Source organism: Molossus molossus, unplaced genomic scaffold (genome assembly GCF_014108415.1).
Source record: "Molossus molossus isolate mMolMol1 unplaced genomic scaffold, mMolMol1.p scaffold_m16_p_4, whole genome shotgun sequence".
Classification (NCBI taxonomy): Eukaryota; Metazoa; Chordata; class Mammalia; order Chiroptera; family Molossidae; genus Molossus; species Molossus molossus.
In genome coordinates this window covers 76,777,083-76,793,204 of record NW_023425377.1, presented here as the reverse complement: position 1 = coordinate 76,793,204, position 16,122 = coordinate 76,777,083, and the positions used below count along the sequence as shown (strand labels likewise).

At 54.0% G+C, this 16,122-nt stretch overlaps 2 protein-coding genes across 5 annotated transcripts; one reads left to right on the top strand and one right to left on the bottom strand.

Moving 5' to 3' along the window:
- Positions 1 to 2,679: 2,679 nt before the first annotated feature.
- On the top strand, positions 2,680 to 4,618 carry CRB3 (crumbs cell polarity complex component 3). The gene is made up of 3 exons (XM_036241459.1): positions 2,680 to 2,837; positions 3,565 to 3,632; positions 4,123 to 4,618. Exons 1-3 carry the CDS (start codon positions 2,756 to 2,758, stop codon positions 4,327 to 4,329), a joined length of 357 nt encoding a protein of 118 aa, XP_036097352.1. The 5' UTR covers positions 2,680 to 2,755; the 3' UTR covers positions 4,330 to 4,618.
- Positions 4,619 to 4,993: 375 nt separating this feature from the next.
- On the bottom strand, positions 4,994 to 14,833 carry DENND1C (DENN domain containing 1C). 4 transcript variants are annotated; one of them, XM_036241458.1, is made up of 23 exons: positions 14,711 to 14,833; positions 13,489 to 13,553; positions 13,361 to 13,404; positions 13,202 to 13,251; positions 12,886 to 13,005; positions 12,734 to 12,803; positions 12,479 to 12,550; positions 12,319 to 12,384; positions 12,178 to 12,231; positions 11,957 to 12,067; positions 11,053 to 11,153; positions 10,921 to 10,966; positions 10,695 to 10,796; positions 10,482 to 10,607; positions 9,272 to 9,376; positions 8,449 to 8,539; positions 8,316 to 8,356; positions 8,027 to 8,098; positions 6,704 to 6,748; positions 6,527 to 6,634; positions 6,253 to 6,320; positions 5,894 to 6,101; positions 4,994 to 5,799 (listed from the first exon to the last, which is right to left on the bottom strand). In XM_036241458.1, exons 1-23 carry the CDS (start codon positions 14,725 to 14,727, stop codon positions 5,170 to 5,172), a joined length of 2,412 nt encoding a protein of 803 aa, XP_036097351.1. In that variant the 5' UTR covers positions 14,728 to 14,833; the 3' UTR covers positions 4,994 to 5,169. The 4 variants fall into 4 exon arrangements, with proteins under 4 accessions (XP_036097351.1, XP_036097348.1, XP_036097350.1 ...); XM_036241455.1 differs by having other exon boundaries at positions 13,202 to 13,404; positions 14,711 to 14,755; XM_036241457.1 differs by having other exon boundaries at positions 5,894 to 5,987; positions 13,202 to 13,404; positions 14,711 to 14,755.
- Between the last annotated feature and the right edge of the window lie 1,289 nt (positions 14,834 to 16,122).

Below are 16,122 nucleotides of genomic sequence, written 5' to 3'. Positions count from 1 at the left end.
TTCCGACTCTGCGTGCCTTAGCTTACACTCTCCCCAGGGTGGCAAAGTAGGGAGATGTCAGCAATTGGGTTTCGTAATCTCCCCTGACCTCCCTTCCCCACTAATCCTCTTCAGAAATTAAAGTTCTCGTTTTTCCCAGACATACTCAAGAACCAACCCAACGCCATCTAGCCCTCGGGCAGCCGCCTCGCTCATGTCACATTCCCCTTTCGGCCGCGGGAACGCCAGAGCGAGACGCGGCGCTCCCTCAGGCACTACATCTCAGCCGCGCGCCTTCTTTCTCTGTCCCATCCAGACCAGGAAACGGAAGATCAACGCGCGGCGCGGCTGCAAAGTCTGTTTTCTATTGGCCAGAACTGCCAGGACCGCCTTGCCCACCCACCCCGGACAGTCTCGTGCTCCGCCTCCCCGGGCTTGCCCGGCAGTCTTAAAGGGGCCGCGGCCCCCTCCAGACGCCGAGCTTACTGCTCTCTCCAGACCGGCGTGGGGACTCTCAGAGTCCCAGGCGCGGCTGGGGACCAGCACCGGGGAGCCGAGCACAGGAGGCGGGGCCTCAGCTTGTGCTCACGGCAACGGCCGAATATCCCTCCTACTAGTTTCGGGCGCAGTTTCTCGATTCATCACTAGGGGGAGGGGCGCCCAGATCACTAGACAGCGAATAATAACATCTAACACGGATTCTGTGCGTTGCACATGCCAGGACTTTTACTCACCTCTCGTGTCGTCCTCGCTAAGCCCTATAAGGTAGGTGGGACTGGCTTTCCCACTTCCCAGATAAGGAAACAGAAGGTTATGGCGCTCTTCCCAGTCCACGTGCCCAGTAAGGGCAAAGCAGGAATTTATCCAGACCTGGGATTCTTACCCATCACTCTATAACCCTAAAAGGGATTAATTTACCCTTAACGATTACTCTTCACCCTAGAGCCCCCAGGAGGAGATCATCTTATTAACGTCGTTCTTTATTCAAAGATATAGCAGTAAGGACACACTTGGTTCCCACTCAGCTTCAGCCCAAACAGGTGTGCCCAAACAGGTGCGTTCCAGACAAGCAAGCCTCTTATAGATGTTTTTATTTACAGGTGGTCCTTGCAGGTGCCCTTCATTGTGGGTGTTACAGATGTTTTCTCATGGAGATACCCCAAACAGGTGTTTTCTCAGCTACATCCCTGACAGGTGAACCTCAATACACATGAGCCTCTGTCCTGCTGCCCCCACCCATATGTGATTCAATGTTAATGTGCCTCATACAGATGTACTCAGGTCTTTCATTTGAGCTCAAGTCTATGCAGATGCTTCTCATACAAGACTATTTCCTTCACCTCATAAGTATGCTTCTCAACAGAAATCCACCCAGGAATGTGTTATACAGCGTCCCCCACCCCCACAGCTGTTTTCAAGTCAAATATACACCCATCTAGGTCTGTTTCTGTATAACTGAATCCCATACAGGTGTACTTAAACGCAGGTATGTCTCATAGGGGTATTGTCAGTACATTCCACACAGAAATTTCTTATACAAGTGTTGTTCGTTTCATAGGTGAGCTATGCGGCTGCGTTTTCAAAACTTTACACTCGGTCAGGTGTTTGTTATAATGCATCTGTTCTATACAGCTCTTTCCAACACAGGTATGCTTCTGTTCAGCTATACGTACTCCAAATAGATGTGATTTAACACAGATATCTCCGACAGGTGTGCTTCTTACATGTCCCTGAAGATGTTTTCTCTACAGGTTTGCTCTCATGCAGGTGTGTACCACTCAGGTGTTTTATTTGTTAATTCTCGCGTGAGGATATTTTTTTCCATTGATTTTTAGAGAGTGGAAGGGAGGGAGGGGGAGAGAGAAACATCGACTTGAGAGAAACACGTCCATTGGTTGCCACCTGCAAGCGGCCCAACAGGGCTTGAGATCGAACCAGAACCCAGGTACGTGTCCCTGACCGGGAATCGAACCCGTGACCCTTCGGTGCGCAGGCCGACGCTCTAACCATTGAGCCACACCGGCCAAGGCCACGCAGGTATTTTTGCATTAGGGACTCCCCCTCTGTGTCTGTCCCAGACAGGAGTGCCTCAAATCTCGGTGTTTCCACGCCCCGAGTGTCTCCACACCTGTGCGATCCTGCAGACATGCCCGCAATACGCGTGGGAGCTTCCTCTTGCACCTGTGCGCTTCCGTTTCACTTCTGCCCTTTAGGGGATTGGGTTCCCGTTACAGGTGCGCCCGAGGCGCAGCCCCGCCTCCTGCCTGGCTCCGCCCTCTCATTTCTGTTCAGGTGCACAAGCCGGAAGTGCGCTCCCTTCCCAGGTGAGTGACTAAACTTTCCGGGTCACGTGAGCGGGAGGAGCTGGAGTATTCCGACCCAGCGACCGGAGGACGCAAGGAGGGTTCGAGCGAGGGAGCCAGACCGGGAACCTGAGCGAGATCAAACGCCCGGGCCAGGTAGGGAGGCAGGTCACGCTGGTTGGCTTGCTGCCCTCTCTTCCCATCCCTTTCCTTTCCAGAGCCCAGGAACGCACCTCCCCGAGTTAATTTTTAATCTCTGACCTCTGGCGGCGGGGCGGGGCTGGACTCTGGGGTGTTCTGGCGCGGGTCGCCCCTCCCCTGGGCCTGCTCCCGGGTCCAGCCTCCTCCCCCACGCCCTGGCTTTTCTCCGTCTCCCTCCCGCAGGTGCCAAGTCTCAAGTACCCCTAGCCGGAGATGCAGTAGGAGCGGCGCGCGCAGAAAGCCCTGTCCCTGGTGCCACCAGTCTCCGGCCCATGGCGAGCCCCAGCCTGGGGCTGCTCTTGGCGCTCGGCCTGCCACTACTGCCGGCCCGCTGGGGTCGTGCCTGGGGGCAAAGTAGGTATCCGCAGGGGCGCTGGGGACCTGGAACACTGAGAAGTCAAGAACAGGGAAGCGGGCTTCGAGTGCCTTGGGGTCAGGGTTGGGAATTTTGAATTCCTAAGGTCGGAGTTTGTCTAGAATTCCTGAGTTCCTGATTGGGGTGAAATTATGAGCCGAGGGGAGAGAAGGCCTGCGTATTTGAGTTTCTGTGGTTGAGGTGTTTGGGGCTGTCTGGGAGCCTGAACGAGGCCTGCCTGAGGCTGGCTCTGAGTTCAGGATGACTACCAGGCTGGCCATATGGGTGGACCCAGCCATTCAGTTCTTCCAGTTTTAAGAGCCTGGGGTGGGGGTGGGGGTGGAAGTAGGGGGATGGAATGAAATAGATACTCCAGGGAAAAAGCAGGATCTGTCCAGATCTTTAAGGGCCAAGAGAAGGCCAGAGAGGTGGGGGAGGGGAGTAGAGGAGACAGTTGGGCTTCCAGACACCGTCCATTATCATAGTCCCTAACTCAGTGCAAACTGCAAACTACTATGGGCTGATTACTCACTGCTGGGCTCCACTGAGCTGGGGGTGGCCAGAGGAGCAATACAGCTGGGCTGGTTCCTATGTGCAGAGTACCCACAGTCAGAGGGCAGAGTTCTAACAGGCTGGGGGCAGGGGAATCCCTAAGAAAGGTGCAGATGTGCCAAGATGAGAGGGATAGATGGAGCTTCATTTATCCTCTCTACCACCTCCCCACAGCATTGGACCCCACTGCATATGAGAATAGCACCACTACCACCCCATACCCCAGCTTCAATGGAGCCCTGGTGAGTTGTGGGGTATATATGGCAGGAGGGCAGCAGGGATGTTTTTGAGTAGTCCACATATAGCAGGTGGAGAGCCTAGATCCCCAGAGGTGGCAGGTCAGGGTGGGGGTTGGCATTGAACCCTAGGTGATAGGGACCAGAATAATAACATGACAAATGGGGAGACCCAGGGGCCCAGACTGGGGAGACCTAGGACCTCAGGAAGGGGGTAGATGGTGGCAAGTGTAAGGGGTCTCCTAACCCATAGGCCCAGGAGAGAGGGGAAAAGCTAGGAGCCCAGATGTGACAGATGCTTGGGAGGGGGACTCCAGACATGGCAGGTGTGGGGGACTTGGAGCCCCAAATGTGATAGATGGGGATCAGGGTGGAGGAATAAGATCACCAAAAGGGGCAGGTGAGGGTGGGGGGATAAGAACCCCGGATGCTTCTAAGGTGGGGGTGGACAGGATTCTCAGATTCAGGGAAGTCACACCTGTGCCTTGTTTTCCAGTCTAAGGAGGCCACCACTGCCATCATCGTGGTCTTCTCCCTCCTGGCCGCCCTGCTTCTGGCTGTGGGGCTGGTGTTGCTGGTGCAGAAACTTCGAGAGAAGCGGCAGACGGAAGGCACCTACCGGCCCAGCAGTGAGGAGCAGGTGGGTGCCCGCGCGCCACCACCCCCCAACCTCAAGCTGCCCCCTGAGGAGAGGCTCATCTGAACGCTGGGGTCTGCCACAGCTGCCACCACTGCCCAGGATTGCCTAGCACCTGCTCCCACACAGCATCCACCACCAAGACACCAGCCTCTGATGGCTCAGTTGGACTTGGGGGCCATGGGGCACCTGCTGGGTGGGCTCTGCGAAGCATGTGGCCTCTGCATGACTCTGCCTGCAATTGGGGGTGCTGGGGCTAGGGACCAGTCTTCCTGCTTGCTGCACCATCTCCACACAGGCCCAACAACCCCCCTCTCCTTTCCTTTCAGTTCTCCCACGCAAGCGAGGCCCAGGCTCCCCAGGACTCCAAGGAGACTGTGCAGGGCTGCCTGCCCATCTAGGTCCCCTTTATCCATCTCCCTCCCTTGCTGTGTGACCTTGGGAGAAGGCTGATCCCTCTCTGGGCCTTCAAACCCATCCAGCTCAGTGCTTAAGAATAGAAGTGGAAAAGGTGCTTCAAAGACTTGATCTTGAGGGCAAGGGAGGGTGGGGCTGCTCACTTTTTATATATATGTGTAAAATTGATAGTGAGATATAATAAAACCTTTTTGTGAGCTGGTGGAAGCAGAAATTAGCTTAGATGGAGGAGATAAATGCAGGGCTTATAGGCTGTGGAGGGATGAATTGTAAGGTTTCGAGGATCCTAGGGGCTGGGAGAGTTTCCTGGAAGAGAGGGCTTTTCACTACCCCTAGGAGCTAGTTGGGGGCTGCCCCAGTGGGAAATGTAGTGGATAGGGTGGGTTTCTGAGCAGAGAGAGGGCTCCCAGGTAAATTCACTGAGAAAAAGCAGCTTTGGGCTCTTGAGACTTTATTGAGAGAATGGCATCTCCTCCAGATCCCTGATCCTTAACCTTCAAAACACTTTTTAAGCTCAGCAACTCTGGGCTGGCTCCTAACCTGGGTCTCCTGCCAGTTGCTAGTGGGTGTGGCAGGGGATCTGGGGGCTTCCAGTCCCTTGGAGGGCTGAAGGTGAGCATGCTCTGCTCGACGGCCCTCAGAAGCCTGGACTCTAGAGTGCTCTGGGGAACTGGAATTTGAAGAAGAGTCAGAAGGTTGAGACGTCCAGGTGATATCTGAGTTGGGCTTTGTGGGTACCAGAGATTGGGGGCTTTCTGGAGGGATGGGCTGAGTGGGCACTGTTGAGATCTGGGAACAGGGGCTCTTCTCAGCTCTGGGATCTCCAGCTGCCTCGTGGAGAGGGGAGAGATGCTGGGTTTGATGATGGGGCTCTGTGAGAGAGAATTTGAGATCCCCTCTCCTGCTTGGGTCTGCAGAAGCTGTCAAAGATTGGGATGAAGAAGAGATTTCTTGGCTGGCTTCTGAGGGTGTCTGGGGAGTGAGGTTTCTTGAAGAGCTTGTGGTATCCAGAGGCTGGGGGTTTTGCAGAGATGGCAGGCAGGCAGGCAGGGACAGGGGCTGGCACTCTGTGGGGGGGTCCTCTTCTGGCTGCCATCTTGGTCTTCCTGGTAAGTTGGGCTGGACCGGGGTGGGGAGATAAACAAGTTGTTGGACTTTGAGGGGGAGGGGTGGCAAGTTGGATGGGCAAGTGCGAGAGGGCTGGAGGGCTCACCAGGCTGAGGCAGCTGTCCAAGTCCCCTCTGTGGCAGCAGTCTAAGCTCTGGCTGGGCCGTAGGCTGCCTGTCCTTGTGGCTCCTGTGCTCAGACTGTCCAGAATCTCACTCAGCAAATCCAGTTCTTCCCCAGACCCCAGAAAGCTACTATCCAGATCTTCCTCTGCCCATGAGTCCTGGTTATCCTCAGGGCTCAGAGGGGGTGTCCTTTGTAAGGATAGGCAGCATTAGATGTCTGCCCAAAACCCCCAGCTTCAGTCTGGTGGCTCTGGCAGGTTTAAAATTGGGGGACCATCTTCCCCATTAGTCTTGGCCTCCCAGTTCCAACATTGCCCCCTCCCCTGCCTTTGAGCCTTACCCATCCCCCAGGGGCTCAGAAGGTCTCTCTTCCTGCTGGAGCCTCCTGCTGGGGCGAAGTGGCCGGTTCTGCAAAGAACAGGTTTGGTTGGAGGGGTGAGGCCCAGGAGCTAGAGTCAGGGTGGCCTGTGTGAAGGAGGGTTAGTGTGAAGCAAGCACCAGATCCTGGGGTACATGAGGAGAGAGGTGAGCTGTCAAGATGGAGATTGAGGATGGAAGGAAGACTTGGTGACAATTCCAGGTGTGTGTGTCCCAGTGGAGGCGGGCCATCTTACCTGTCCAAAGTGTTGGATGATAGGCAGGCGCTGCTGCAGGTGATCTGAGCGACTGGTGAGCGAGAAAGCCCTGAGGGAGCCCCCCCTCTGCAGGCCAGAATCCCTATCCTAGGAAGAGGTTGGGTGAGCTGGGAGCCTGTTTTCCCACTCACCCTGGCCATTGACCATTAACCTTACCTTGTACATCAGGAGGCTCTGCACTCCCTTCAAGCCACTCTTGGCCTATGGAGGAGCCAAAAGAGAATTAGAATAGAGGTGCTTTAACACTGGACGTTTGAGAACTCAGCCCTCAGTTCCCTAGGACAGCTGCATCTTGCCATCTATCTATTCATGCTTGTGTCTCACAAATATATTCACAATTCCTCATGCACTACCTAAGAAGTCAATACAAGCTCTTACCCCTTTGACTAATACAAAAGAAATATTCCTGGGGGAGGTAAACCCCAAATGAAACAGGAAGTAACAAAAAACAGAACATCGTATAAATGTGCCTGTGTTCAAAAGCCAAGTGAAGAATAAAATGGATGGAATACTATGCAGCTGTAAGAAAGAAAGATCTCTTATCCTTTGAGATGACATGGAGGGACCTGGAGAGTATTATCCTAAGCAAAACGAGCCACTCAGAAAGACAAATATCATATGATCTCACTTATTTGGGGAATATAGTGAACAAAACAAACTGATGAACAAAATAGACCTAGAGACATAGAAGTAGGGTACAGACTAACAAACCTCAGAAGAGGGGTCTGGGGGGAGGGAAGAGATAAACCACAGAACTTACATGCATGTATGTGTAACCAATGGACATAGACAACAGTGCTGGGGATGGGGCTGGGGGCTGGGGGACTCAGAAGGAGGGTGTCAATGGTGGGAAAAGGAGAAACATTTGTAACATTATTTAAAAAATTTTAAAAATAAAAATAAATTATAACCTGCAAAAAGAATAAAATTGAATGGACAATTTGGAGCTGCAAAAGTTGACCCTGGGAAATGGGCTTTGGGAAAAAAACCCACAAAGGTAGAAGTGGAGTTTGCAGTGTCTGAGAAGGACAAAAAACCCCAATGAGTCTTGGTTGTCAATTTTAAATAGAAAAGAAATTATCTTGACAAAAATGAGAATGATGAATGGAAAATAAAAGTGGGAAAAATTATTAATAGTTGAACTGCTGATTCAGTTCATAAAGATGTTTGCACTTTAAATGCGAGGTTAAGCCCTGGCCAGTTTGCTAAATGGTTAGAGTGTCGGCCCGTGGACCAATGAGTCTTGGGTTTGAGTCCAGTCAAGGCCATGTACCTCAGTTGCGGTTTGTCCCTGGCCCTGATCGGGGTCATGCAGGAAGCAACCAGGTGATGTGTCCCTCTCATGTCAATGTTTCTCTCCCTCCCTTTCACTCTATCTGAAGATAGAAAAATGTCCTCAGGTGAGGATTGAAAAAAAAAAAAGTGAGGTTAAAATGTCCTCTGTTACCCCAGTAAATGACCTGTGTAGCCCAGCCTTACCGAGCGATACATGTTTCTGACAGCTGGTTGTGTCTTGGCCTTGACGGAATGCAGGAGGGCACCACCACCTTTCTGGGGAGAGAATGCCAAGGGAGAAAGGCTTGGGCATCTGGGGTTACCCCAGACCCCACCTCATCCCAGGGTTGTGTGGTGCCAGGCAAGCTCTTCTCCCTTTCTGAGCCTCAATTTCTTCACCTCTATAAACGAGCAAAATGATGACCCTACTTGGGGACTGTTGTGGAATTAAATTCATCCAATAATAAGCTAAACAAGTGTTCAGTGTTAATACCTTTAGGTTGTCTGCCCAGAGCTGGTATGAGCGAAGGGCGCCTGGAGTGAGGAGAGAGCATGGTCATGGCAGGCAGGCTCAGGCTGGGGTGCTGCTGGTGGGGTAGGGACTTGGGGCTAGGTTCAGGGCTCACCTGAGGAGGCCCCGCTGCAGGTAATCTCCTGTTCAAACACATCTGAGAAGCCCTCTCCTGTGTTCAGCTTCTCCAGCCGGCCCTCAATGAACTGGGGGTGGGGAAAGGCTCAGAGAGTCAGATGCAGGGCTGCTATCAACACATCTGAATGCGAGGACTAGGAGCCCTCTAGCCCTCAAGATGTAAAAGTCATTCCTGACCCCTTTAGGGACCTACCCCTAGGACCCAGGAGGTCTGGATTCTACCTCTGGAAGCCAGAGGTCCAACCGTCTCCCCGCCCCCCAGGTCAGGATCTGTCATCAGGGACCAGACCCCGCCCCCCACAGGAACCCGGAAGTCGGATTCGGCCACTCCAGGCCGACCCACCTGTCGGTGACCCTGGAAGAGGTTGACCCCACCTTCAGGGACCCTAGAACCCACGCTCGCGCTAAAGGACCCTGCAATCCAGCCCACCTTCTTCCAGGAACCCAGAGTCCGATCCCGCTTCAGCCCCCTTTCCAAGAGACCCGATCCGCCTCCTCCTTCCCCCGAAAGGAGGTGTGCACTCTGGACACGCCCCTTCCGAAGGCCTGCACAGACTCCCACCCCGGAGCCAGGAATTTGGTCCCATCTTTATCTCCCCAGGGACCAAGGAGTAGATTTTTGTCTCTTAGGAAATCAGGACGGGGGCTCTCATCTTTAAGAAACCGAGTTCAATCCTGCCTATCTAACCTAGAGTGGGAAATCCGGTCCGACAGATTCTAGCCCCGCCCACAGGACGCAGGTGGCTGCCCCCTAACCCCGCCCCTCCGGCCCCAACCCCGCCCTTAGAGCTCGGGCGCACCTGTTTGAACAGCTGCAGGTGCACAGCACGCCGGTGGAAGGCCTGCAAGGGATCTCCCGGCTTCTGGGCCAAGAAGGCTTCTTCACTGAAAGTCACAGGCTGGCCCTGGAAGAAGGATTCCTGTCTTGAGCTCTCCAAGGCACTCCTGGACACCAGCTGCCTCCCTCACTTTATCATATACCTAATGTAGCAAATGTTGATTGAGTGCTTGCTGGATGCCTGATCTTGTGCAGGGCCTCGTGAGCCACCGGGAGGACCTGGGTTTTTATCTGGAGGGAGATGGGAGCCCTGGAGGGCTGTGGGCAGAGGTAGGAGGAGACCTGACTTGGGTGCTCACAGGTTCACAGGTGACCTCTGGCCACTTCAGGGAGGACAGACTATGGGAGGTGAGGGTGGGAGAGTGGACTCATTGGGGAGATGAGCATGCTGATTCAGTTGAGCAATAATGGGGACCAGACCAGATTGGAGACAGAGGAGGGGGAGAAATGGGCAGATTCCAGATGTGTTGTAAAGGCACGGCCAACAGGAACACAGATACTTAAACTGATGTAGAGGGTTGAAAGTCAACAGATCAAAGTCTTGGCTTTAACACTCACCCACTGTAGGACTTCTTCAAGCCTCGGTTTTCTCATATGTGAAATGGGACCATAATGGCATCTATCTCATAATACATCTATCTCATAATTCTCATAATACTGTCATGAACATTAATGAGATAGTAGTAATAGTAGAACCTAGAATTTGAATACTCACAATGTGCCAGGCACTATCCAAGCCTTTTTCATATTCCCATTTATTGACTCACACCATCCTTTTTTGATGTTGTTGTTAATCCTCACCCAAGGATATTTTTCTATGTTTCAGATAGGGTAGAAGGGAGGGAGGGCAGGAGGGAGAGAGAGAGAGAGAGAAAGAGAGAGAGAGAGAGAGAGGAAGAAAGAAAGAAAGAGGGAGATTGGGGATTGAACCTGCAACCCAGGTATGTGCTCTTGACCAGAAATCGAACCCGCGACGCTTAGGTCCACGGGCCGACGCTTTAACCGCTAAGCCAAACCGGCCAAGGCTACACCATCCATTTGTATGGGTGCTATCTGGATCTCATTTAGCAGATGAACAAATGGAGGCACAGAGCAAGCACGCTATAAATATATGCATCGATATTATCCTGCAGGGTCCATGAGGCCTCCTTCTCAGAGTCCTGGCTACTCACCGGGCTGCAGACCAGCGCATCACGGTACCCCCCAAAGAGCAGGGCCTGGGCTTTGAGGAAAAGACGGGATACCCCTTCTCCGGGGATCAACGCGACCTTCCTTAGCCGCAGCCTCAGCAGGGACACCTGGAGGACAAAGGAACGGCGCTGAGCGGGCGGGTTTGGGGTCTTTGCCTCTCCGACTCACGGGAGGATGGGAGGGGTGACACTGACCACGTCTGGAGGCAGCGTCTGCACATCGTCGAAGGGTGTCTCTAAGATATTGGAGTCCACGTTCATCATCACGACGTCCTCCAGGCCTTTCTCCAGCATTCTCTGCGATGGAGGGTAGTGGAGGAGCGCCGCTCAGAGTCTGAGAATCCCTGGCGGGGGAGGGTATCTGGGGATGCAAAGGGAGGAGAACTCTATCCCCCCTCAGTCCATGGCCGCTCCCACTCACCTCCGTGAGACTCGCGTGGACTCCGATGAAGTAGGGCATGGGAGCGCTGCGGACGACGGAGGGAGCAGGGTCATGCAGGTCCCTGGTCCCTAGCACCCCAGGCCCTGCCCCTTCCTAGACCCGGCCCCTCACCAGCAGTAGTCCAGCAGGTGCGGCGGCAGTGTGGGGATCAGCACGTGCTCCCATCGCATGGGGTACAGGAGGGCACAGGACGCGTGGACGCACGAGGTTAGCTGGGGACGGTGGATACCGTGGGTTCAGGGCCTGGATCTCCAGCTTCTAGAACCATCTCTGGGATGGTGGCTCTCCCATCTCCATTTCCCACCCATCTCACCTTACCCACACTCTACTAAGAGGTGAAAATTCACACCCCTTTAGGAATCACGTGGAGACCTAGAATTAGGCAAATTACAGTGCCTGGACTTGGTAGAGCCAGGACTCAGCACGACCAGACCCTCCCTCTAGGGTTCGGAGCTAATATACAACCCTCCAGGATTCCTCTTCTTAGTGGTAGAGCCAGTGGGGGGAGTCGCAGCTCTACTCCTAACAAGGCGGGGCCAGTATTGAACCCGCCCTAGCCCCGCCCCTATTGGAGTCACGGCTCAGCTCCACTGACCCTACTCCTAAAGAGGCGGAGCTAAAATTTATCTTCCTTTGTACAGCCCTAGGGGTGGAGTCAGCATTCAGTCTCCACCCTCTACCCTCTTTTTCCTTACCCGTAGGGGCAGAGCTAGAATTTACTGCTCCCTAATCACACCCTCTGGAGGGGCGGAGCCAATCTTGTTCTGGCCCACAGTGGGTGGAGTCTGGATTCAGCATTCCCAAAGAGGAGCTCTCAAACGTTAGCTACACCGCTGACTCCCCCCACAAAAGTGGAGCCAGGGTTCAACTCAACCCTGACCTTCAAAGGGGCAGAGCTAGGACTTGCCCTCGGGTGTCGCCCGGTGAAGTTAAAGTTGGAAACTGCCCCCGTCGTCCCGCCCCCAGGGGCGAAGCCAGGCCTCGGCCCCTCCCGGCCCGGCTGGCCCCGCCTTACGGTGCTCAGCTTGCTGGCGGTGAGCAGGACCCTGCGCTCGGCCAGGAGCGCCGCGAACAGCCCCACGATGTTCTCGTCGGTCACCGCCACCACCAGTTCTGTTAGGTTCCTCTGAGGGACAGAGAGAAGCGCTGGGCGAAAGGGACGACAGGATCTGGCAGTCCCTACGGGTTTCGGGACCTGTTCCCGCCCCCAGAGCCACCTGCCAGGAGTCCACTCACGTTCTCAGGAATGGATGGCAGGCGGCCGGAGTCAGGGGCCACGAAACAGGAAAGCTGTGGGGAGATAGGCACGTGGACCGATCAATTAGGGGTCGGCTTCACCTGGGAGCCCAACCTTCCAGGGTCCCCAGCCCTGCTCACCGGCCTGATATTCCCTGGGGCTGGGGGCAGGCTGTCCAGTACGCTGGAGATCGTCACTCCGCTGCCCTGGGGGAGAGGTGTAGCTGTATGGTCCTCAGGGCTGTGGTGCTGCCTCCCCATCCACCTGGGGTCCCATACCCGGGGGTTAGGGACTACTCACCAGCTCCCCGGAGGCCTGGGTCTCTGGCAGGGTCTGCTGCAGCAGATTTAGAAGTTCCTCGACCTCCGAGACCTGGGTGAGGGTGAGGTATCTGAGTCAAAACGTGTGTTGGGGAGTTTGAAGGCCTTTGCTCAAGCTGGGTGTTCTGAGAGGAGCCAAGAGGCTTAGGTCTGGCCTGAGAGTTCTGAACAGGGCTGGGGGCTTCGTGGGGTGGGGGCTAGATTCCCACCGAATGAGAGAGGGGGCTGCTCTCACTTGGTCCTGGGCCAGGAGGTCTCCCACTGTGTTCAGCAGCTTGTAGAACACCTCAAACCAGGGAAGGTGGCTGTAGAGAGAGGACACGGGTTCCATGAAGTTCCTCTAGGCTGAGGCCCTCTGTCCCCTCTCCCCAGTCTCATATTCCACACCTGAGGATGCAAAGACAACTGTGGGCACCAGCCCTCAGGCGGCAGAAACCAAATCTACGAGTGCCGGTCAGGTCGGTGAGGGCGAAGGTGAAATGCTGTACTGCAGGGCTGGGAAGCTTCCTAGAGGTGGAAAATGCTCTCAGAGACCTGGTGGGTCCCAGCTCCCTGACCTCCCCCAACAATGCTCCTAGTACTGTCCACCAGTCTGGTGCCCAAGGTGTATAGGTCCCTAGTTGTTAGGATCCATGATTCCCTGGGTTTCCAGTTGTCTGAGTCCTTGGGTCCCTAGGTTTTGGAAGTCTGCTTTCTTTCGTACCTTTCCACATCAAAAGGGAAGCAGAATTTAGGCACCATCTGCATAGCTTCCTGGGGGTGGAGAAAAGCACACACTGCTTGGCCACTCATGATGGGACCCATAACCTCCCCCAGGGGAACTGACCCTGGTCCCAAGGGAGCAAGGAACCAGCCTGCATACCTGGTCCCTGAAGTCTGGGGGGAACTGCTGAAGGATGGGGGGATCTGCAGGGAAAGCAGACCTCTAAGTTCAGGGCCCCAGGCCCATCTTCTATCTCCAGTCCCCCTCCCATGCCCTCCCCCACTCACCCTCATGTAGGGAGGCAGGGCAGGCTGCTTCAAAGAACCAATCAAACACAGCAGGGGGACCACCTCTGTGGAACAGGAAAGGGCATAGTTAGTCCATGGACTTGCTTCTGTGTATGTGCTTTTGTCTGCATGTGTGTGATTGTGTGTGTCTGTGTAACCTGTGCAACTGTGTGCATTGCCCCCAAGGGTTTATGGCAGTGATTATGTAGGTTGTATGAGGTTGTGCATGCAATGGTGTTGATTGTGTGTGTGTGTGACTGGGAGTATGAAGCAGAGAGAGTGTGATTATGTGTGTATGTGTATGACTTGTGTGAGCATGCAGGTGTATGTGTATTTGTGATTCTATCTGGTGTCTGCCTGGTGGTCCAGTGTATGTGTCAGGTAGAATGTGAAAGTGTGTGATCAAGCCAAGCTAGTGTGAGGGTGAATAAGTTCATATTTTCTTGTGTGGCTGTGAGTGTGACTGGGTAGAAGTGTGAGCATCTCTGTGGTCTTGAGAGCAAGAGGCCTTGCCTGTGCATCTTTGTATGTAAAACTTCATAAGGCCCCAGGGGCAGACCCCAAATGTCTCACCGGAGAAAGGAGGGCAGCATGCCTTAGTACTTCTATGGGCCCTGCAGTCTCTGCCATCCTCCCTTATCCCCTCCGCCCACCCACTACACACATAGTGCAGAGGCTTGCTCTTAGGGAGAGAGGTAGTAAAACCTGGAGGGCAATAGAGGCAGAGGGTGGGGACTGACTGCAGACTCACTGTCCCTCACCAGGAGACCCCCACCACTTCGCCCTCATGTTGATACGTCCCACACAAGCACTCACACCCAGGGATACACACAGTCCTCCCTCACCCTGCTGACCCTCAGAAACCATACATCCCATCACTCAGATATACCAAGAGGTGAGGTGCATACTCAGAGTTACACACTTAGTCACATAGAGGGGGGGTGAGAGAGAGAGAAAGGAAAGAAAGAAAGGAAAGAAGGAAGGAAGGAAGGAAGGAAGGAGGGAAGGAAGGAAGGAAGAAAGAAAGGAGGGGAGAGTGGCCTGAGTGTGTCTGAAAATGGAGTTCGTATTCTAAGCCAGCTGAGTGCTGCCTTGACTTGATTCCGGCCACCTGCCCCTGTGGTTCTGGGCTCCTCCCCAGCCTCCCCCCCACCCCCCCAGCTCCAGCCCGGGCCTGGTCTGGGAATCTTGGTCCAGAGGATAAGGGAGGGGTTGCTCTTACTTAGCTCTGGATTCCATGGTACCTGCAGGGCCCGCCCGCCCGGTGGGTCCCTTTCCCCAGAGGTTCTGGGGCCTGTGCTTGCTCAGGGCTGGGCCCTGAGCCGGCTCAGCTTCCTGTGTGGCTAAGAGAGGAAGTTTAATGGGTGACGTTCCTGTCCCCGTCCCCTGCCCCCACCCACTTCAAGAAAACGAGGCATCCTGTCTCCTAGCCTGTCCCTGGGATGGGTGGGCGATGGGTAGCTCAGAGGCCAGACCCTCAGTCCCATCCTGCCAGGCCAGGCCAGGCTAGGTGTGGTCTCTGCTATCACATCCAAGCCTTTGCTTCTCTGTTAGCAGCCCAGGATTCACAGTTTGCCTAAAATGCTTCCTCTTCCCTCAACTCTCCTTTCCCTTGCTCCCTCTGAACCAGCCATTCCTTGTCAGACCACCAGAGGGAGCTGGCCTAGAGGGTGGACACAGGACACGCTGGGCTGGAGGCAGACAACCAACAGCAGTCAGAACACGGGCACAGACAGATAGACAACACACACGCAGCCAGGAAGTGACTGACACAGACGAACAGGCCAGAACAGTTATAGACAGTAGACAGACACAGAGATACCAAGTCATACAGGCAGGCCACAGTCATGGACACAAACTGACAAGCACAGTGGACAGCACACATAAGGAGCAATCCTCACCCAGCTAGATGATAGATGCAGAGAGATAACACACAGATGCAGCCATAAACAGTTCCAGACAGAGACAACAGACAGACAGACACACACGCAAAGATCAAGCTGTCAGTGTAAGCAAAATAACAGACAAATAGACTCAGACAACAGACAGAAATGCATAGAGCCCAGACATAGCTAGAGCAGTAACAAAGGGACAGATACAGTCAGGGCTCAGCCACAAGTCAGATTCACAGCCAGACACAGTCACATGCATGGAGAGAGACACAGAAAGGCATACAGATGTCATGTTGAAACAGAAGGATCCATAGACACACTTGCAAGCCTGAATCAAGCTTTTGATAGGTTTTGTTATTATGAAAGTCAGGTCAGGTAAGTGGTTAAGAGAACGATTTTGGAGTCAGAGAGACCTGACTGTGTCTGTGTGACCTTAGGCAAGTCATTTGATCTCTCTGTATTAATTATTATTGCTGTGTATCAAATGTCCCTAAATTAGTGGCTTAACAGAACACACATTTATAATTTGACAATTTCTGTGGGAGCCAGGACTCTGGGCACAGCTTAGCTGGATCTTATACCGCATGGTGTCTCAGCTATAATAAGGGGTGTCTGTTGGGTTGTGGCCTCATCTGAAGGCTTGACTGGAGAAGGAGCTCTTTTAAAATTCACTATGTGACTGCTGGCAGGATTTAGTTCATTGTGGATTATTGGACTGAGGACCTCAGTTCCTTGCTGGCTG

Bases quoted from the DNA above. Each gene is read 5' to 3' on its own strand.
- DENND1C (XM_036241455.1), bottom strand. The intron at 10,967-11,052 runs GTGAGGGGCCGG...CGTCGTCCGCAG, and splicing joins CACCTGCTGGACTACTGCTG to CGCTCCCATGCCCTACTTCA. The intron at 8,099-8,315 runs GTATTAACACTG...TTCTCTCCCCAG, and splicing joins TCTGGGCAGACAACCTAAAG to AAAGGTGGTGGTGCCCTCCT.
- CRB3 (XM_036241459.1), top strand. From the start codon at position 2,756: ATGGCGAGCCCCAGCCTGGGGCTGCTCTTGGCGCTCGGCCTGCCACTA. The intron at 2,838-3,564 runs GTAGGTATCCGC...ACCTCCCCACAG, and splicing joins GGGTCGTGCCTGGGGGCAAA to CATTGGACCCCACTGCATAT. The intron at 3,633-4,122 runs GTGAGTTGTGGG...CTTGTTTTCCAG, and splicing joins CCAGCTTCAATGGAGCCCTG to TCTAAGGAGGCCACCACTGC.